This window comes from Silurus aristotelis, assembly GCF_946808225.1.
Source record: "Silurus aristotelis genome assembly, chromosome: 26".
Lineage (NCBI taxonomy): Eukaryota > Metazoa > Chordata > Actinopteri > Siluriformes > Siluridae > Silurus > Silurus aristotelis.
In genome coordinates, this window is record NC_139599.1 from 16,346,743 (window position 1) to 16,369,242 (window position 22,500).

Sequence of the window (22,500 nt, forward strand, 5' to 3'; positions counted from 1 at the left end):
TTAATGATCTCCACTCTTCCAGGAAGATGTTCCACTAGATTATTATGTTCCACTAGATTTGTGTGGAGATTTTTATTTGCTGCATTTGAAGCTACACCATGACCCCTAGATATAAATTCCATTTTCTGTAAAAAAAAAAAAAAAAATTGGGTTTGTGTGTTCTGACAGTTTCGGCTTGGCGGATAACTCGTACCGAGCCCTGAGGACATCTCGTAAGGATCAGTGTATCCTGATCTCAGGAGAGAGCGGGGCAGGAAAAACCGAGGCGTCTAAAAAAATCCTGCAGTACTACACCACCACCTGCCCCACACGCAACAACACACAGTCCATCCGAGAGAGGCTGCTGCACTCCATCCCTGTGCTCGAGGTACACACACATACACACACACACACACACACACACACACACACACACACACACACACACACACACACACACACGCGATTCCATGTAAACTGACTCCCCCTCACTGTTGTTCTCTCTGCACCGGCAGGCATTCGGAAACGCCAAAACCCTGCGTAACGACAACTCCAGCCGCTTTGGCAAGTACATGGACTTGCAGTTTGACTACAAGGTTTGTTCTTGATGTTGTCGGTTTCAGTAGTTTTGCACTATGGAAGCCTTTTGACTTTATTTCTCACGATTCCGACTTGCAAAGCAGAAGTGACCTCTTCGCAGAAATTTAGTTAAAATTGTGAAAAATTAAGTAGTTTTTTGGTGTGGCTTTGATATAGCACAGTCAGAAAGACATGTAAGAAACCAGATTTGGTAGAAGACCAAATTCAAACACGATGATCATGCAGGCAGCGGACAAACGGCATCATCCAACCAAGACTTCGACCCAAAGACTAAAACATGAAGAGTCTTGAAAGAGTCGAAACACAGATTCGACCCAAAAGGAAAATATGGCAGGACTTGGCTAAGATTATCTTTGTAGACCGTGTGTGTGCGTTTTACATAAAAAAAAAAACAGGAAGTAAACAGGAAATCCAGCCGATTAGAACTTCAGTCACAATGACGCCCGGACCAAACTTGTGCTTCATCCATGAACTTTGTTAACCTCATTTGCCTTCTTGCTCCCCCGCCCTTGGGGTTAGGCTGCTCCGATCGGCGGCCATATCCTAAACTACCTTCTGGAGAAGTCTCGGGTGGTGCATCAGAACCACGGCGAGAGGAACTTCCACATTTTTTACCAGCTGCTGGAGTCAGGGAACAGCTCACTACTGATGGGGCTGGGGCTGGACGTGACAAACCCACATCACTACCGCTACCTGGTTAAGGTGTGTGTGTGTGTGTGTGTGTGTGTGTGTGAGTGTGAGTGTGTGGTAGATACAGAATAAGTTTGGATGTATATGTTTTTGTATGTCTCTCTGTCAGGGTAATTGTCCAAGGGTGAGTTCCATCAATGATAAGAACTGCTGGAAAGCCGTAAGTAAAGGTCTTACCGTGATCGGCTTCAGTGAAGAGGAAGTCGAGGTGAACAAGCTGCACGCACACTACAGACACACACACACACACACATGCGTGCACACACAAACAACTCCCTGTTGTTTTCGTCTCTTTCTACAGGAGTTACTGAAGGTCGTTGCCAGTGTTCTCCATTTGGGAAACACTCAGTTTGGGGAAGATGAGTACGGGGAGACACACTTCACCACGGAGACACGGCTCACATACCTCACAGAGGTGAGCACAATAACCGTCTCAGCTCAAATACCCAAAACCAATACTCAGGTAAGATAGACACTAGATGGGACAAAAGTATTGGGACATTTGACTTTTCCAGCTATAAGTGGTTCTTCACCAAACTGTTTCCACAAAGTTGGAGACACAATTGTATAGGACATATTTGGATGCAGAATTAGCATGAACTTTTCCCATCATGACAATGCCCCTGTGAACAAAGCTAGTGGATTGGAGTGGGTGATCTCCTGCTTTAGCGCGATAGAACACCTTTGGGATGAATTATTTTCATGCTGACTTTACTAAAGCCTTTGTGGACGAATGAACCTCCACAAATCTCCACAGAAATCTGGTGGAACATCTTCCCAGAAGAGAGGAGTTTCTTATAACAGCAAATAGGGACTGAATATGGAATGTTCAAAAAGGATTCTAATATAGTATAAAGTATTCTGATTCTGATTAAAGAGTTTGGGTGTAAGATTTTCCATTCTGTTCCAGCACCTGTCTCAGGTGAGTTATGGCCTGTCCCAGGTATAAGACTGCTGTAGATTAGCCTGCGGTAAGCAGAATACAACAACGGCCTCCAGTGGCCTCTTCAGTCTTCCCTGCCTTTAAGCAGCATTCTTTGCATTTCTGATATCGACTCCATTACACAATGTGGAAACAGTTCCATTTAATAAAACAAGGGAAAAAAGAGTAGATACAGACTTTGTTGTAAAAACATGAAGGTTGTGTTGTTCTGCAGCTGCTGGGTGTGGAGGGATCTGCTCTGAGTGAAGCTCTTACGCATAAGAAGATTGTTGCCAAAGGAGAGGAGGTAAACAGTTTCCTATCGGACCACATTTGTTTTTTTTTTCCTAACACAGGACATATTTTGATGTTTTTTTTTATCTGTGTCTTACAGATGATCGGCCCACTGACCCTCGAGCAGGCTCTCTCAGCTCGAGATGCTCTGGCCAAAGCTATATATGGGCGTACCTTTACTTGGCTTGTCCAGAAGATCAACCAGTCACTGGCTTTTCAGGTCTGGCAGTTTTGCAAGATGTCTCTTGCTTTTGATTCATTATCTAACAAAAAAGATTTTTAAGAAGTTAAAGAAATATTTACTTGAACCCGATTAGTTAGTAAATGACATGTAACACCAGAAATCCTGTTCAGATCAGTGTATGTGTGCATTATTTGGACAAAAACACAACAGTACGCTGCCAGAAGAACCAAGATCATTGAATAATTTGTATAATCCAGGATGTTGCGCCCTCTTGTGTTACAAATATGACATTGTAATGTGGTGTTGCTTACAGGATGAAGTCTACTACACCAGCAAATGCTCCTCTGTTATCGGTCTGTTGGACATCTACGGCTTTGAAGTCTTTCAGAACAACAGGTCTGACCCTTTTCTTATTCCTAAAGGTGTGATTCATCGTCTATATACTGTATAAACGTATATATTTATAATGATATTTTGTCTCTGTAGCTTTGAACAGTTCTGTATCAATTACTGTAACGAGAAGCTGCAGCAGCTTTTCATCGAGCTCACGCTTAAGAGCGAGCAGGAGGAGTACGAGGCTGAAGGCATCGGGGTGTGTTCCTGTTTGTATGTAAACACTAATACTGATACAATTCCACAAATCCAATCAATACTGACATTTTTTTTTTTCCTCCTGTGAAAAGTGGGAGTCGGTGGAATACTTCAACAACAAAATCATCTGTGACTTGGTGGAGGAGAAATTCAAAGGCATCATCGCAATCCTGGTGAGTCTGTTTGCTTCTTGTTTTTATACCTGATCTCATTCTGTCTAAGAGTTAAAGAAACATGGATGATGTGACTCAGGATGAAGAGTGTCTAATGCCTGGAGATGCCACTGACATCACCTTCCTGGAGAAGCTCGAAGACAGAATGGGAAGCCACGCCCATTTTGTGACGTAAGTCCCCAAGCTGACATCTGAAAATTAAATATGGTGTTTATCTTTCAAGTCTTTGAAACACTGCCGTCTCAAACTTGTTTTTCAGCCATAAACTGGCCAATGGGAAGATTCGCAAGGCCGTAAGGCGGGAGGAGTTTCGCCTGCTGCACTACGCTGGAGAGGTCAACTACAATGTGAATGGTAAGGTGAAGCAATCCATCCATTTATTCTTCCTTTATCTATTTGTTCAACCAGTCAGCAAACCATCTATCCATCTGTCCATTTCATGTGTCCATCCATTCATTCATCCAAATGTTTATCTGTCCATCAGTTTATCCAGCTACATGTATTCATCCATCTGTTTATTTCTCTGCCCATTAATTAATTCACGCATCCATAATTTATCCAGGTTTATCCATCCATCCATCCATCCATCCATCCATCCATCCATCCATCCATCCATCCATCCATCCATCCTATTCATCCATCCATCCATCCATCCATCCACATATCCACATAATTCCATACATCTCTCCATTGACTCCATTTATCTATCAATCAGAGCATCTACCCAGCTAATGATGTTTCCATCAACATCTCCTCCCTATTTATTCATCCTCATATATTTCTCTCCAACCTCTCCATCCATTTATCCATCCATCCATGTATTTGATGATTTATTTATCTGTCTCTCTATCAGGTTTCCTGGACAAAAATAATGATCTTCTGTACAGGAACCTAAAAGAGGTAATAACACATCAGGGTGTAACACAGATACATCTGTGAGTGAGAGTATTTTTTGCGTATGTTTTTTATTCGGTGCGTGTGTGTATGTGTGTGTGTGTGTGTGTGTGTGTGTGTGTGTGTGTGTGTTTATAGGTGATGTGTCAGTCCAGGAATACAATTATAAGGCAGTGTTTTCATCCAGATGAACTGACAGACCAGAGGAGACCAGAGACAGTGAGACACACACACACACACACACACACACACACACACACACACACACACACACATGCACACAAACACAGACACGCAAACACACACACACATGCACACAAACACAGACACAGACACGCTAACACACACACACACACACACACACACACACACACACACACACACACACACACACACACTGATTAAGCTGTTGTGTTCTCAGGCTGCTACCCAGTTTAAGCTGAGTTTGGCGATGCTAATGGAGATTCTGATGTCGAAGGAGCCGTCATACATCCGCTGTATCAAACCCAATGACGCCAAACAACCAGGTTTGGAAGTGTGTGTAGTCTTTTACAAAAAGGTATCAGGTATGAGAGTTAACAAAAGCTCATGTTAAGTTCTTGTGTGTGTGTGTGTGTGTGTGTGTGTGTGTGTGTGTGTGTGTGTGTGTGTGTGTGTGCAGGAAGGTTTGAGGAGGTGCTGGTTAGACACCAGGTGAAATACCTGGGCTTAATGGAGAATCTGAGAGTAAGAAGAGCTGGATTTGCTTACAGGCGAAGTTTTGAGGCTTTCTTACAAAGGTAACACACACACACAAACACACACACACACACACACACACACACACACACACACACACACACACACACACACACACACACACACACACACACACACACCCAAACACACACACACACACACACACACACACTATGTCACTATGTATTTGTGTACAGATTAACTAACAGACTATGTGTGTGTGTGTGTGTGTGTGTGTGTGTGTGTGTGTGTGTGTGTGTGTGTGTGTGTGTGTGAAGGTATAAGCCACTGTGCCCTGACACTTGGCCTAACTGGAAAGGAAATCTATCAGACGGAGTCTCTACACTAGTGAAACACCTGGACTACAAACCAGAGGAGTACAAACTGGGAAGGTGTGTGTCTGAAAGAGAACAAGAGCGGGGGATTAGAAAAGAAAAGAAGAGAGAAAAAGAATAGAGAAGAAAAGAGAATAGATTGGTATAACAGAGAAGATATGGGGTTTAATAGAGAAGAGAATAAAAGAGAAGAGATAGAGAAGAGAAGAAAAGAGAAATAGTGTATAGATAAGAGCAAACAAGAGAAGAGAAAGGGCGAGACAAGAGAGCGAGAGAAGAATGAAGAGAAGAAAAAGAGGAGATAGAGAGAGAAGAGAGACAGAGAGAGGATAGAGAGAAGAGAGGAAATGAGAATAGAACAGAGAGAGAGAGAGAGAAAGTAGATAAAGAAGCGAAGAGAGAAAGAGAGAAACAACAATGGAGAGAAAGAAGAGAAAAGAAGAGAAGAGCAAAGAGAGGAAAGAGAGACTTTACAATAACCTCACAATAGAACTGGTTTCACAGTAAAGTGAAGAAGCGAGTGATTATTTTAAACTGTAAAAGAAGAAAAAAACGGATAAATAAATAAGCAGTTAAAAAGAAACAGGCATTGACTTAAAATAAATACACAAACAAACAAATAAATATAAACTTTTTTTTTTTTTTAAGGTCAAAGATTTTTATTCGTTTTCCCAAAACACTCTTCCGCACAGAAGATGCTCTGGAACTAAAGAAACCAACCATCGGTAAGTGTGTGTGTGAGAGAGAGAGAGAAAGAGAGAGAGAGAGAGAGAGGAATATCGTCGATGATGGATGGTGGTAACCATGGCAACAGATGGTGTCTGATGTTAATTGCAGTAAATCATTGCACAGAGTTTATTTGTAATAATTTGGGTTATAATTTTTATTTCTGTGGCAATAAAAAGTCCAGAGTCCACAAAGAAACAAATCTGTTTCTCTCCGCAGCGATCGTATTGCAGAAATGCTGGAGAGGCTACAGGGAATGGGCCAAATATCAGCGCATCAGGCACGCAAGTAAGCGTCCAATCACGGAGCAGGAAAGGCAAACGGCAGCCAATCACAAACAGACATGGGTTTTACGGCTGATTATAATAGCTAGATCTGTCTATTTAGATTTAGACTTGTGAAGCATCTGAGGTGTGGAGTATTTACCATGGTTTTATTTGATAAAAGTGGATGTAGGACATGACCTGGACATGTTTTTTTTTAGCAATCACAATCCAGTCGTGGTGGAGAGGTGTGAAAGGACGCCGGATAGCCAGACGTCGCAGACATGCTGTAAACATCATCCGCACGTGAGTGCGTATGTGTGTGTGAGAGAGATATGTGTGTGTGTGTGTGTATATGTGTATGTGTAATGACTATTTTGCTTTGATTGGAATGACTCTAAGAAACATATCAGAGCAGAATATTAAACATAAATTTTTTAACTTCCAGATAAATTATGGTCATTAATGTATCATGGGAAAAGTAGCATTAATTCGAGGAGCTAATTTCCAGGGTTGAAAAAAAGTCATGAATTGCATTGGCTTGCATTGGCTTGCCGTTATGATGCCACGGCTAAAAAAACATCAGTATTATAGAGAATTCAACACGTCTCCTTTCACTGTAGCCGCAGCTGCACCTCCACATACTTCATCTCTAGCAGAAGCATCGATATTAACTTCATCAAATAGCAGTATTTCTGACCACGGAATCCCCGGGGGTTAGGGGTTTCCTGGGGATGCGAAATATAGGGAAAATTGTGTGTTATTGTGCAAAGGAAACGCAAACGTATGAATGATTTATGACAATGAGTAACTGTTTTTTTCTCTCGAAAAGTCCATCTTGTAAATGGTTTTCTAGGACCAAGTAATTTTTTTTCTTCTCTGTCAGTCGTTCTGGAATAAAAAATAACAGCTATTAAATGCACACAAATATATTTGAGCTCGTGCAGTTCGCTACAGATGCAGTTTGCGAGCTCCGACTAGTGTGCAATCTGATTGGATAGAAACTCTTAACATAAATATACTCTATTAAAAGCAGCACAACCGAGAGGAACGCCATGAAATGAAGAGACTTTTGGGAAGAATTGAATAGGTATTCATGGGAATAAAATCTCTCTCTCTCTCTCTCTCTCTCTCTCTCTCTCTCTCTCTCTCTCTCTCTCTCTCTCTCTCGCTCTCTCGCTCTCTCTCTCTCTCTCTCTCTCGCCTCTCTTTCTCTCCCTCTTTCTCAGGTTGATTAAAGGCTTTATTCTGAGGCATGAGCCCCGTTGTCCTGACAACGAGTACTTCCTGGACCACGTGCGCTTCTCGTATTTGATGACTATCAAGCGGAACCTCCCAAAGAGTGTCCTGAAAAGGACTTGGCCGGTACCACCACCATCACTTGAAGAGGTCTCTTACACACACACACACACACACACACACACACACACACACACACACACACACACACACACACACACACACACACACACACACACAGTAAAAAATCTTTCCCAGGGTTTTACACCGATCTAATTATGACTTTGTGTATTAATTATAATATTAATTATAATATTATTTTCAGCCAGATGTTTGAGGTGGCACCATTTTTTTTCCACAATGAGAAAATCCTCATTAAAAATTCAATCAGATGCGACACGAGTGCAGCGTCTGTACGCTCAGGGGAAATTTACGATTACGGTTTGTCAGTACTGGAAGGGCAGCAGTTTTACAAATAATTTATGCAGATTTAATGGCTGGATTTTCCCCATTCAACTAACTAAAGCTATTTAAGATCAAACTCGAGCTTTTGGAGTTTTTGTATTAGAAATAGCAAAAAAAAAAAATTTTAATCTGTTCCAATTTGTGTCATCAAAGCTCAAAGCCTTTATAAACTGAGCTTCAAGGCATTAATCTGGGATTCCCTGCGGCTGTACAGAGAAATACTGTCCTTTAAGACTTCCATAAAGAGCAGTAAACAGTAAAAACCTTTTTATCTTCAAAAATTGTCTGCTTTTGAAAATAGTTTGTTTGATCATAATGCACAGAGTTTTTTGTTGATTGTTTTTAATACACAGTATGGCCAAAAGTATTTGGACACGTGCCTTTTCCTGTTGTATGTGGTTCTTCCCCAAACCGTCACCTCAAATTTGGAGCCACACAATTGTATAGAAGTTTTTTTTTTATTAGGCTGCATGAAATTCTGCCTCTAATTGAATGAGAAAACACAACCTTGTTCCAGCACCTGTGCACAAAGCTAGCTCCATGAAGATATGCTTTACATGGGTTGGAAGTGTGTGGAAGATCTAAACCCTATTTATGACCTTTGGGATAAACGTGAACACTGAAATCTCCACAAGCGCACTTCAAAATCTAGTGGAACATCTTCCGAGTGGAGGTTATTATAACAGGAAAGGAATGTTCAAGAACTGCAAACAAATCTTATGCTTAGGTGTCCACAAATTTGGGCTGTAGAGTTTGTCTCATATATATATATATATATATATATATATATATATATATATATATATATATATATATATATATATATATATATATATATATATTTCTTTATCTACATATAGCGTAATAAAAATTTCTACGATTTGTTTGGAAGATTTCTTTGCTGTAGTTTACATTAGGGAAGCTAATGTTCTTTTTTTCTTCCCCTTGGTTTTTGTTTGGTTAAAATTGCACTGTTTCTTTTAAAACGCCCATTTCGCAGTTAATACTTTGCGCGCATTTCTAACAAATAAATCGATGTACTTTTGCTACTTCCTCCCCAGGCCTCGGTGTACATCCACCGTCTGTGCATCCGAAACATGGTAAACGACTACTGCCGGAAAATCCAACCCGAGTGGAAGAACCAGGTGAAAGCACGGGCACACGCAAAACATGCAACGAGGACACCCAACGAGGAACCGAGTACAATACGTATGACCGCAATGGGCAGAAATACACCTTTTCATTTCTCTTCTGTTCACAGTTGGAGCAGAAGGTTGTAGCCAGTGGTATTTTCAGAGGTCAGAAGGACAACTACCCTCGAAGTGTCCCTAGGCTTTTTGTGGGCACCAGGCTGGGTAACACACACCACACACACACACACACACACACACACACACACACACACACACACATAAAGCACACAAACTCATAATATACACATGCTTTAATTATGAGAAAGTACAAAAAAATAACAGCAACACTTTTTTGTTCTTTCTGTCCAGAGAATGAAGAGATCAATCTCAAAGTGAGACAAACTCTCGGAAGTGAAAACAAAGTGAAGGTACTCGTGAAATATATGTGTGTGCGTGTGTGTGTGTGTGTGTGTGTGTGTGTGTGTGTGTGTGTGTGTATATTTATATTAGAGCATTCTCAAATGCACTGGATTGATCATTTATGTTTTTTCTTATATACATTACATTCGTACTTACATTAGCGTCTGAGTGGATATGAAAGCAGACGTGCTTCTGATTGACATGTGCATTTATCCTGGGACCCTCCCACTGCCAAAGCCACACCTCTCCAAAATTTGAATACAATTGTTGACATCAAGCTTAAACCTTTCATGCAGGTATATAAGGTTTATACAGGTATCAGCAGTGTTTAACGAAATATGGCACCCGCTACATTTGATCAATTTCTTTTTACATTTTAGTCGTCGTTCTTTCAGTTTTTGACTCGATTTTTTACAGAAGACGCTAGAAATCTACATTTCTGCTTTCTCAGCTTTACACGGTCGGACCAAATGGAAATTCTGTGACCAATTTATTGAACGCCTACGAGTGGCAGCTTGGGGTGGAAGCAATTTGAACTCGGATCCAAAATCCAATGCCTTAAAATCTAAGCTACCACCTTTCCTGGACATCACACCCATATGTGGAGCGTCCTCACACTGTTGCTCCTGGGCACAACACCAGCTCCATGGAGATATGATTGGAGTAGAAGAACTCTTGTGTGTTGGATGAACTCTTCACAAATCCACACTAAAATCTAAAGCCTATGCACGCTTATTGTAGCAGCGAAGGAGAAACAAATCTGTAATTAGATGTTCAACAGGGACATCAGAAGAGACCATACAGTTCTTTATGCCCAGGACTGTATTTCTGAATAAAAACTTCAAAACACTCCTGGAAATCTCTCTCTGTATAAGAAACTTTGGAAGAAAATTTCCATAAATCTAAACGGTGAATGTTATATATGGAGACCTTCTGTCCAATGGGAAGACTTACACCTGCTAGGATTTCATTGTTACCAATGGCCAATATAAATAGCAATATATATACTGTATATATATATATATAAAGCTGTATAGTAAATATGTCATGCCTGATTGAAGATAAATGGGAGAAAGTTGGTGAAAATAAATAAATTTTATTGATATTGTATTTTTATTTAATGTTTATTTATTTATAAATTGTAATGATTTTAAAAATCCTTCTATACTACATTTCTCTTTTTCTCTTTCTCTTTGTATGTGTTACAGTACGGTGTGCCGGTCATCAAGTATGATCGGCATGGGTACCGCGCCAGGCCACGCCAGCTCCTCATGACCGGCTCTTCTGCGGTTCTTGTTCAGGAGTCCAAAATCAAGCAGCGCATTGACTATGGTTCACTGCTGGGTACGAGTCCAAAAATCTCAGGGTTAAGTCATACCTCGAAAGCTAGCACTTAAAACTTTTCTGGAAGGATTTAATATTAATGATCTCATCGCTGATGATCAAAGTGTGTGTTATGATAGATTTATTTTCGTGTAAATGGGAAACGAGGGGGCTGAGAGTCAGAGTAGTTTCTAGTAACAGAAGAGCACTGAGGGAGCACACGGCATGTTCGGGGAATCCACAACACATTTCCACATGGTGTTTGTGTGAGCGATGTACGGTTCTTGCAACATGACTCCATGTCAAGTGTTTATTCCGGTATGGCTCATATGATTATGACTTGTCAGTCTTGTGATTCGTGAGACTCAATAACATATTTTAAGATGCCATTTTTTTTTTTTTTTTTTTTTTTATGTTATCTGATAATTTTTTCTCTGTAGGCATCTCAGTCAGTTCTCTCAGCGACGGCTTTTTTGTCCTGCATGTTCCTACTGCTGACAGCAAACATAAGGTGAGAGAAATCACCACCTCTGATTTGCATGGGAAACGCACGAGTCTGATATTAATTCATCCTAAATGAGATAAAAACTTCTGTCTTAAAGACTCAATAACGTATTTATGTATCTCATTTCCTAATAAAAAAATCTGTATGATTGATGTCAGGCCTGATTGACAAATGGGAGTGTTTTTTTGTCTAAACATTATGAGAAAAGATGCTGACGCTAATTTTATTGATCTATAATTGTATTCATATCGTTTTATATATAATTTTATAGATTTTTATCTTTATATAGTATATCTCTTGTATAGCTGTTTCTTATTTCCTAATGAGATAAAGACTCATTTTTATATATCTTTATTTAAATAGTTTATATTTTTAAAGCACCAACACAGAACTCCTTGTACATGCAACACTTGGCAATAAAGATGATTCTGATTCCACTTTTAGGGAGACCTGGTGCTGCAGAGTGACCATGTGATCGAGGCTGTCACCAAACTGGTCATCCTGTCCGAAAAGATACACAATGTAAACGTCAGTCAGGACAGGTGTGTGTGTGTGTGTGTGTGTGTGTGTGTGTGTGTGTGTGTGTGTCTTGAGATTGAGGTTAAAAAAAAAGATGTTTTCTGATCCTGACTCTGATATTACGATTCTTTCTCAGTATTAGATTTGCAATATCTCGGGGGAAAGAGGGCGTCATTGATTTCACCTCTGGGGCAGAGCTACGAGTGGTCAAGGCCAAGAACGGCCACCTGGCTGTGGTGAGACGAGACACACCACACCACACCACACCACACCACACCACACCACACCACACCACACCACACCACACCACACACTTTTATTTTATTGTTGTTCAGTCGTTCTTCATCACAATCTGATAGAAATGAACTTAATGGGTTTTAGAACATGCATGAAACACGGACATAAAAGATGCCCGAATGAACAGATAGACAGATCAGTCGCCCTCATTATGTCACATCAGAACCTGACCTCACTAATGTTCCTGTGGTAGAATGGGCCAGTCTATTAGGAAGCCTTTTTTGTGTGTGGACTTTTGTTTCAGATACTTGACTTGAATTTGGAATCCAGTCAACACTTCTGAACAGTTTTTGCAGTGTAATGGGAAAATTATCCTGCTAGATCAGGCCACTGACATTAGTGAGTTTATTAGTTGTGAAGGAGTGTAACTTGGTCTTCTGCTGAGTATCAGGTATAACATTATGACCACCTGCCTAATATTGTGTTGGTCCCCTTTTGCTGCCAAAACAGTCGTAACCCCTTCTAATGATAACAGCATGAACTTCTTCAGCAATGTGAGCTTCCCACCTGTGTTAGTGAGCCTCGACCCTGTCACCAGTTCCTTCCACCACAGACCTTCAAAACACCCCACTTTATTGAGTACTGAGTATATAATAAATCCCACCCATGTGATTGTTGCCATTGTAATGAGATAATCAATTCTATTCACGTCACCTGACAGAGGTTTCAATTTTATGGCTAATCGATGTATGTCAAGTGTCCACAAACCTTTGACCATGGTCCATAACAGTATGAAAACATACACCACCCTCATAATGCTGGACTTATTTGGTGCCTGGAGTTGCAGTGTTGCTAAATGACTAGCGATACCAAACTGCTCAAAAAAAGAAAAAGGGATTTTATTCATCTAAAATATATAAGTTTCAGTCATGTGCTGGCGTTCAGTTTATATTTATAGAAGGCAGTAAGTCCCATTGCGCTGTAAACCACACCACCACATCTGTGTGACACTTCTCAAGAACTGATTGTGGTGCAAGGGAGATATTTATATGAGTCTGGGGCTGAGACAGGAGTCTAATCCTCCGTATCCTGCGCTAGTCTGGAACGAGCCTCTCGAATCCCCCAATCCTGCATTACACTTGTAGCTCCAGACTTGTACTAAGATTTGTGTTTGTGATTTCTTTTGTTGTTGTATATAAAATCTTTCAAATACAAAGTAAAATAAAGAAAAAAGTAAAAAAGAAGAAGTGAAAAACTGTAACGGTTGATTCTTCTTTTTTTTTTTTTTTTGTCCTAGACGGCCCCACGAATTAACAGCGGCGTATGATTGTGCTTGGACCAATCACAGCTTAATATGAAGAAGCGTTCATCACAATGGACCAGTCACTCACTGAAGATACTCCGCTTATGCCAACCGCCACACAACCGCCACACTTTATTATAACGAACTGTCGTGCTGTGAACGCTAAGCTCGTGTTTTTGTTTCAAATGAGCGCCACTAACTTTTATATCGTTTGATTAGATTTTTCACACTAATAACATTTAGCACAGTAACGAAACGAATCCTGCACCACTTTTACGAACATCGTTTTTAGTTTGTTCTGATTTAAAAAACAATTTTTCTCATGGTTTCTTTATGACTTTTGCACACTTTGCAAAGTTGTCATGACAGTCTATGACACAGGGTTTCGCTTTACTTAGTCAGGGGACATGTGCTGTTACATTTTAGTTTCATTCAGTAAAAAAAAAAAAAAACATTTACGTTTTTCATTTCCTTTCAGTTTCGCCTGAAACGTGATCGCAGTGCTGGTCTTAAACGTAGCATACAGTTAGAGGCAGCGTCTGTGTCACGTGTAGGATTCAGGAAGTTCACGAACTCATATCCCAGTGTCAGCAGTCAGTTACAAAAGATGACGAATGGATCGAAAGGTGACACAAATCCAGCTGTTGGAAACACAAAACATGTACATTGCAAATGTACAGTCTTAATACAAGTAATACCACATATTTACCTCAGCTGCAGAGCAAAAAAGACACCAGAGGAAAGATCTGACTGAGAGAAACTTTACAATATACACTCTGTGGACAAAAGTATTGGGACACCTGATTTTTTTCAGCCTTATGAGTGCATTCCCCAAACCTTTGGAGGCACACAGTTGTATAGAATGTCTTTGGGTGCGTTAGCATGAACTTTTCCCTTCACTCGAACCCGAAACCTGTTCCAGCAAACCTGGTTCATGAAGATATACTATATGTGTTGGAGTGGAAGAGCTTCTTCACCTGAACACTTTTGGGATAAATGTGAATACTGACTGCACCTCAGGCCTCCTGAGCACAAATCTCCACAAAAACCTAGTGGAACATCTTCCCAGAAGAATGTAAGAATGCTTTATGTGGACTTAATATGGAATGGTCAGGTGTCCACAAACTTTTGTCTACAGAATGTATATTAAATTAGGAAGCAACAAGAATAAACTTATGTTACAAGTAAAGGCATCAAAACCACCAATTTGTAATAATTCTTGCATAATCTCCAAATAAAAAAAAAAAAAAAAAGCCATAATTGTACTCATCAAAGTTCTTGTTGTGAAACCCGTTCTGGAGCAAGAGTTTTACGTTGCATTTCTCAAAAGCATAACACTTAACATTCTTCTGTTTCCTTGCTAGAGAGCCTCTGAGGCCTGTTAGGTTCCTCTTTCATTTCCTCAGGATTGAAATCCCACAAGTCCACAGGATTTCAGAAAACCTTCCAAACAGCGAGTGTTTTCCAAACGAGTGCTGATTGGTCATTTTTTTTTTTTCAAGTAAGAAAACGAACGAGCTTGAAGTCGCCGCTTCTGATTACGAACTCGCAACAGTTTCTATTTACAATAATTCTTCGAAATCACCCGATACATAGTTTGTCTCTTTTCACTGCATCTCGGGGAACTCTTGGAGGAGAACGCCAGCTGAACCGCTTTTACACACACACACACACACACACACACACACACACACACACACACACACACACACACACACACAAGCTTAATCATGATTAATGTACAGTACAGACCAAAAGTTTGGACACACCTTCTCATTCAAAGAGTTTTCTTTATTTTCATGACTATGAAAATTGTAGATTCACACTGAAGGCATCAAGGGCTATTTGACCAAGAAGGAGAGTGATGGGGTGCTGCGCCAGATGACCTGGCCTCCACAGTCACCGGACCTGAAACCAATCGAGATGGTTTAGGGGTGAGCTGGACCGCAGAGTGAAGGCAAAAGGGCCAACAAGTGCCAAGCATCTCTCGGGGAACTCCTTCAAGACTGTTGGAAGACCATTTCAGGTGACTACCTCTTGAAGCTCATCAAGAGAATGCCAAGAGTGTGCAAAGCAGTGATCAAAGCAAAAGGTGGCTATTTTGAAGAACCTACAATATGACATTTTTCAGTTGTTTCACACTTTTTTGTTATGTATATAATTCCATATATAATTCCACATGTGTTCATTCATAGTTTTGATGCCTTCAGTGTGAATCTACAATTTTCATAGTCATGAAAATAAAGAAAACTCTTTGAATGAGAAGGTGTGTCCAAACTTTTGGTCTGTACTGTATATATATATATATATATATATATATATATATATATATATATATATATATATATATATAATGTATATAAAGTAAAGTATTGGGACACCCGACTTTTCCAGCCATATGTGGTTGTAAACACAATTGCACAGGACGTTGTTCCAGCATGACACTGCCCCCTGCACAAAGCTCCTCCATGAAGATGTGGCTGATCCCCTGCAAAAACCTAATTAGACCCTCAACTACATCAGTACCTGACTTTACTTATACCCTCAATGGTATGGTATGTTCCACAAACACTAAACAATCTTATAGTCAGGTTTATATAAATATACACTTTTGTCCACAGATCACGTGTATTTACAGACTCACACATTTTTTTTAAATGCTCATAATAATTTATTCATGTAACAGAGTACACCAGTTGTGTGGTTTCGATTATCTAAAAACCAACATTGTCACAAACATATATAACATTGTCTCTTACTCTAAAACTGAAATGGCAGTGTACTTGGAATCAATGAGAAAAAAAAACAAAAAAACATCAAATGTATGTCATAAATAAATAAATAAATATTAATAAAATAAATAAGAGCACGAGAGCGGAAAGTACGGAGGCAGAGGTGGTGGGTGGACAGATGTCTGGCGAATAGCTGGTTTATGACAAATAGGAGGAAGTGTAGGTTTGTTCGGGAAATACCATAGTGGTTACCTTCTGTCACATTCTAAAGCAATACTGTAATTTGGAAATGGTGAGAACACACAAGGAGGCGAGATGAAGATCAGACAGTCAGATCTCAAACACAGCCGGCTGTAAACTTTCATCACAGTCAGTTTCTTTTGGGATTCTTTGCATTATTGGACAATACACTTGGCTCCTTTCTTGATTCACAGTAGATATTAAATAAATATCAATCAGTAGCATCAGAAAAACAAAAAAAATCAATAATCATTTTTCAAGTCCTTCATCAAACCAACTAGTGCAAACAAATCCATAAATGGAGATACTGAAAATAAAACATAAGAAAGGGGAGTTAATGGTGGCACAATGATTCAGTTTAAGTGGAAGTGCACACGGTGCTGGTGGTGGTTTTTATTCTGTTGTTGTTTTGTAGCGCTCCAAATTGAAATGAGGATTGAAAGATGAACACGTTCACCTACATTAGGACATCTTATAGAAGAGTGGAGATCATCATAACAGGAATTAATGGAGACTCAATGTGGAATGGGATGTTCAAAAAGAAGCCCAAACCAAACTGATGATCAGGTTTTTCACAAACTTATACACATATAGTGTATGTGTGTTTTACGATGCTCAGCCAGAAATAAGCATTTGGCAATAATCTGAAGACATTTTAGGGGGATTCAAACCCGAAATCCCCTCCCACGCTTAGTAATAATATGATTTCAAAATATTCAATTCATCCAAATGCTGCTTCAGCAGGCTGTGAGGTATCATGAAACGTTTGATTTAAAACACTCGACTATTTTAAAATTAAAACCCTTGTTTGCAGTGAGGCCAATTAGATTAGACCCATACATTTAGTAGATCAGATCTATTAGATCTATTAAATTGTTTTATGCAGCTGCCACTCAGTTCAAAAATGAATCAGTAAAAACGCAGTACAACTGCTTATTCTTTTCAGGATCACTTTGTGATACGCTGTACATAAGCTAATTCTCCTTTTCTTTCTTTCTTTCTTTCTTTCTTTCTTTCTTTCTTTCTTTCTTTCTTTCTTTCTTTCTTTCTTTCTTTCTTTCTTTCTTTCTTTCTTTCTTTCTTTCTTTCTTTCTTTCTTTCTTTCTTTCTTTCAAGAGTGGGAGGAGTTTATTTCCGGCCCAGAAAAATGTAAACAGGGGCCTGGAAATAAAGGAAATATAAGTGAAACACTGTTCTGTAGCAGTTTTGTGTTTTTTTTTTAAATAATACAATTTTTACCAATTATAATTTTAAAAAGTTACAATTTTTAAAAGCTTTTAAATCCATACATTATAAAAGAGTACTCTGGCAAGTTTGTAAAACGAATAAAAATAAATACTGTTGGTAAAATAAATAAATACTTTTAGCTGCATTGGAATGTGCCCATATGTGCACGGTTAAACCCTCGTTTTTTTGTTTTTTTTTTACTTTTTTTTTTTTTTCAATTAAAACATTTTTTTGATGTTTCCATGTCAGGATTTCGCTCGGAGCAGCGTATAATCCCGTACCAGCCTGCTCAGGTATCTTTCCAGGTCACGCAGGATCACGTAACCCTTGAGAACAGACTCCCACTGAGATGTGGAGGATCTGGGAATGTTCCTCAGGGACAGCTCATTCCTTCCAGGTGTGTCTCCAGGGATGTTGGTGGTGCTGAGTGAGGAGGACAGGATCATGTCCAGAGCAGAGCGAGTAGATGCTGGAGAGGTTGGAGGAGGTGTGTGTGTGTAGTATTCCTTGTTCTTTGACATCCTTAGTATAAGTAGCTGTGTAGAAAGAGAAAAAAGACGTGATTATTCGATGGGGCTTCAGAATATTCACTGTATAAGCAAAAGTGTTTGGACATTTGACTTTTCCAGACGTATGAATGGGAATTTTTTATTAATGAATATAAAAACTTAACAGCAATCCACTAATCAGTGTATCTTCTAATCACCAACATACAGTTCAGCGTCCGTTCAACAGCAAGCAGAACATTTCGAGAGGAATAATCACAGAGTTTTGGATTCTTAAGTATATTTAAAGGCATATACTTTTGATATGCAAGGTTTTTTTTTTTTTTTTTTTTTTTTTTTTTCAGAAACCACCAGCAGTTTTTCCCAGCCAAATATTTCACAACAATCTTTCCGGTCAGCCAAAGACAACTCTAAGTACTAGTGAACCAACAATAATGCACTGCATGATAATGACTAATGGCTGCAAGTGATTTTGATATAAATAACCATGTGTCAGGTTTTACTTCACTGTAAAAAAACATGACACTGCAATAACGACCTGCAAACAGCTTCTGTTTTTTTGCGCCGTGTTGCTCAGACTCAGACAAATCTGATTATCTGCAACTAATGCCGCAAGAGCGGGCTGAACACATCAGACTGAACACATTAGACTGTATACATCAGACTGAACACATCAGACTGAACACATTAGACTGTATACATCAGACTGAACACATCAGACTGAACACATTAGACTGTATACATCAGACTGAACACATCAGACTGAACACATCAGACTGTACACATCCGACTGAACACATTAGACTGTATACATCAGACTGAACACATCAGACTGAACACATTAGACTGTATACATCAGACTGAACACATCAGACTGAACACATTAGACTGTATACATCAGACTGAACACATCAGACTGAACACATTAGACTGTATACATCAGACTGAACACATCAGACTGAACACATCAGACTGTACACATCAGACTGAACACATTAGACTGTATACATCAGACTGAACACATTAGACTGTATACATCAGACTGAACACATCAGACTGAACACATTAGACTGTATACATCAGACTGAACACATCAGACTGAACACATCAGACTGTACACATCAGACTGAACACATTAGACTGTATACATCAGACTGAACACATCAGACTGAACACATTAGACTGTATACATCAGACTGAACACATCAGACTGAACACATCAGACTGTACACATCAGACTGAACACATCAGACTGTATACATCAGACTGAACACATCAGACTGAACACATTAGACTGTATACATCAGACTGAACACATCAGACTGAACACATTAGACTGTATACATCAGACTGAACACATCAGACTGAACGCATCAGACTATACACATCAGACTGAACACATTAGACTGTATACATCAGACTGAACACATCAGACTGAACACATTAGACTGTATACATCAGAGTGTATACATCAGACTGAACACATTAGACTGTATACATAAGACTGAACACATCAGACTGAACACATTAGACTAAACACATTAGACTGTACACATCAGACTGTATACATCAGACTGAACACATTAGACTGTACACATCAGACTGTACACATGAGACTAAACACATCAGGCTGTACACATCAGACTGAACACATCAGACTAAACACATCAGACTGAACACATCAGACTAAACACATCAGACTGTACACATCAGACTGAACACATTAGACTGTATACATCAGACTGAACACATCAGACTAAACACATCAGGCTGTACACATCAGACTGAACACATCAGACTGTATACATCAGACTGAACACATCAGACTAAACACATCAGGCTGTACACATCAGACTGAACACATCAGACTGTATACATCAGACTGTATACATCAGACTGTACACATCAGACTGTACACATCAGACTGTACACATCAGGCTGTATACATCAGACTGTATACATCAGACTAAACACATCAGGCTGAACACATCAGACTGTACACATCAGACTGTATACATCAGACTGTACACATCAGACTGAACACATCAGACTGAACACATCAGACTGAACACATTAGACTGTATACATCAGACTGAACACATCAGACTGAACACATCAGACTGTATACATCAGACTGTATACATCAGACTGAACACATTAGACTGTATACATCAGACTGAACACATCAGACTGAACACATCAGACTGTATACATCAGGCATGTAACTGAGAAAATACAAGGTGATGTCACATGGTCATGGACATAAAACTTGCTTCACCTGGTTTCTTTGAGAAAATGTGAAAGTCTCTTGAAACTTGATAGTAAGAGCCCTAGAAGTTCCCAAGGAGTTTTGCTCACTCATCTCCCCTGTATAGTACAGAGGCAAGCCATGCTGTGTGATGATTACTCGTCAGTTTCTTCTCAGCAACCATACAGGCCAAGAGTGGGGGAAAACCTTTACTGTGTGTGTGTGTGTGTGTGTGTGTGTGTGTGTGTGTGTGTGTGTGTGTGTGTGTGTGAAGGAAAAGAATCATGTGTAAGTGCTTCTCTTGACTCTTGATCACATGTCAGGCCTTGACCGTGCACTCACCTGAGCGTTGACTTGTCTCATGAGGTCCCGGAGGTCCAGCTGGACTCCCAGAATGCTTTGCGACAAGGATCGGTATGGTCTTCCTCGTCTGCTTCTCTTCTTCATCTGATTCACTTTGTCTCCAATGCTGCTCCCCTGCAGCTTCTGACGCTGGCTCTCCAGATGAGTCCAGAACGTTTGGAGGTCATGAGAAGCTCGGTACAGGCGCTCGGTGTCCTACACACACACACACACACACACACACACACACACACACACACACACACACACACACACAATGTTAGCCTTGTGCCATAGTAAGTTTTGATACACATATACACACACAGTTTAGTGTTTACACACACAACACACACATAAATCACACACAATTTCATGTGCAAACTTACACACATTCACATACATGATAATACATATGCAATTTAGTGTACACACACACACACAAACACACACACACACACACACACACACACACACACACACAATATTCATACACTATTATATAGACTTAAACACACTCTGACATACAGTTTATAATACATATATTTAACATGCATATAACACACACACACACACACACACACACACACACACACACACACACACACACCTCCATTTGCAGCCATGTCCTGTAGCTTATTGCGACTGATGGTAATGTGCTTAATACAGTCTTCTTGTCATCAAAGTGTGTATCACCAAACTGTTCTTCTTTCTGCAAAAAAACCCCAAAAATATGGTAAACTTTCATTAACAGTCTGTGGTAATCATCCTTCTGTACCAATCAATATCTTACATCACTAGATAACATTTTGCTTTTTGAAAGTCCCAAACACCCCGTAGACCAAACTCAAGTGTTGTAATACACTACTCACAATCTGTACTAAACAACACACACCCTTCAGATCCTCCAGTGCCTTAAACACTAATGCTGAACATCTCATTCCACTTTAAATTCCTATTTGCTCTTATAATAAGATCCACTCTTCTGGGAAGATGTTCTACTAGAAACGTCCACGAGATCTTCCACACACTTCCAAAACCATGTGAAGTAGACGTTCATGGAGCTGGAGCTTTATGCACAGTAGCATCCTCATGCTGGAACAGGTTTGGGTCTCCAAGTTCAAGTGAAGGAAAAAAATGTCATGCCTCCGCTTCCAAAGATACAATTATGTGCCTCCGAGTTTGGGGAAGAAACAAGTGAGGCTGGAAAAGTCAGATGTCCCAATTCTTTTTGTCTTTGTGTTGATGTAAAAGACAAAATAATACGTGAGGACACGCGTCATCCGTCTACACCACTGTAGAAACAGATCAACGCTGCAGTAGGCAGTGTTTTAAAACATACAGTAAAACTTCCTCCAGTGTAACAGTCACACAGAGATTATCATGGAAGAGTCTACTTGTGTTCACTTACGTATCGGAGAAGAAGCTGCTGGACACGTGAGTGGATGGCACGTGTCAGGCTGAGGGAGTTGGAGAAACTATACGAAAAAGACCAGCATCCCTCAGACACTACTGATAAAATCCAAATCCACAGAGCTGTTCTGCACCACGCCATCTGAATAATTACAACATTACATCATCATGAAGAACAAGAACAAAGAACAGTCTTCAAGAATATTCAGAAAATACTTCAAAAATATAAGTGAAGGAGTGAATTATGAAGCCCATTCATTAG

The 22,500-nt window shown here is 39.8% G+C and overlaps 2 protein-coding genes across 3 annotated transcripts in view; one reads left to right on the forward strand and one right to left on the reverse strand.

The window, feature by feature from the left end:
* The window catches only part of myo1ca (myosin Ic, paralog a), a 28,170-nt gene extending 13,438 nt beyond the window's left edge, over positions 1–14,732 (forward strand). For both annotated transcript variants that reach the window (XM_083530797.1, XM_083530796.1), the window contains exons 4-32: positions 169–367; positions 495–575; positions 1,099–1,281; positions 1,379–1,477; positions 1,571–1,684; positions 2,427–2,498; positions 2,586–2,705; positions 2,983–3,065; positions 3,156–3,261; positions 3,353–3,433; positions 3,513–3,604; positions 3,693–3,787; positions 4,287–4,333; positions 4,466–4,546; positions 4,749–4,854; positions 4,989–5,106; positions 5,344–5,457; positions 6,049–6,125; positions 6,346–6,414; positions 6,611–6,695; positions 7,619–7,778; positions 9,155–9,238; positions 9,355–9,448; positions 9,596–9,654; positions 10,855–10,990; positions 11,410–11,480; positions 11,919–12,016; positions 12,130–12,229; positions 13,528–14,732. In XM_083530797.1, the coding sequence (XP_083386923.1) occupies positions 169–367; positions 495–575; positions 1,099–1,281; positions 1,379–1,477; positions 1,571–1,684; positions 2,427–2,498; positions 2,586–2,705; positions 2,983–3,065; positions 3,156–3,261; positions 3,353–3,433; positions 3,513–3,604; positions 3,693–3,787; positions 4,287–4,333; positions 4,466–4,546; positions 4,749–4,854; positions 4,989–5,106; positions 5,344–5,457; positions 6,049–6,125; positions 6,346–6,414; positions 6,611–6,695; positions 7,619–7,778; positions 9,155–9,238; positions 9,355–9,448; positions 9,596–9,654; positions 10,855–10,990; positions 11,410–11,480; positions 11,919–12,016; positions 12,130–12,229; positions 13,528–13,557 (2,854 nt within the window). In that variant the 3' untranslated portion in view covers positions 13,558–14,732. The remainder of the gene's footprint in view (positions 1–168; positions 368–494; positions 576–1,098; positions 1,282–1,378; positions 1,478–1,570; positions 1,685–2,426; positions 2,499–2,585; positions 2,706–2,982; positions 3,066–3,155; positions 3,262–3,352; positions 3,434–3,512; positions 3,605–3,692; positions 3,788–4,286; positions 4,334–4,465; positions 4,547–4,748; positions 4,855–4,988; positions 5,107–5,343; positions 5,458–6,048; positions 6,126–6,345; positions 6,415–6,610; positions 6,696–7,618; positions 7,779–9,154; positions 9,239–9,354; positions 9,449–9,595; positions 9,655–10,854; positions 10,991–11,409; positions 11,481–11,918; positions 12,017–12,129; positions 12,230–13,527) is intronic.
* A 1,448-nt stretch (positions 14,733–16,180) lies between these two features.
* LOC310720349 (cardiotrophin-2) overlaps positions 16,181–22,500 on the reverse strand; it is an 8,337-nt gene continuing 2,017 nt past the window's right edge. Inside the window, exons 2-5 of the mRNA XM_083530878.1 lie at positions 22,237–22,380; positions 21,436–21,537; positions 20,829–21,044; positions 16,181–18,268 (exon numbers count right to left, since the gene is read on the reverse strand). Of these exons, the coding sequence (XP_083387004.1) occupies positions 17,978–18,268; positions 20,829–21,044; positions 21,436–21,537; positions 22,237–22,380 (753 nt within the window). The 3' untranslated portion in view covers positions 16,181–17,977. The remainder of the gene's footprint in view (positions 18,269–20,828; positions 21,045–21,435; positions 21,538–22,236; positions 22,381–22,500) is intronic.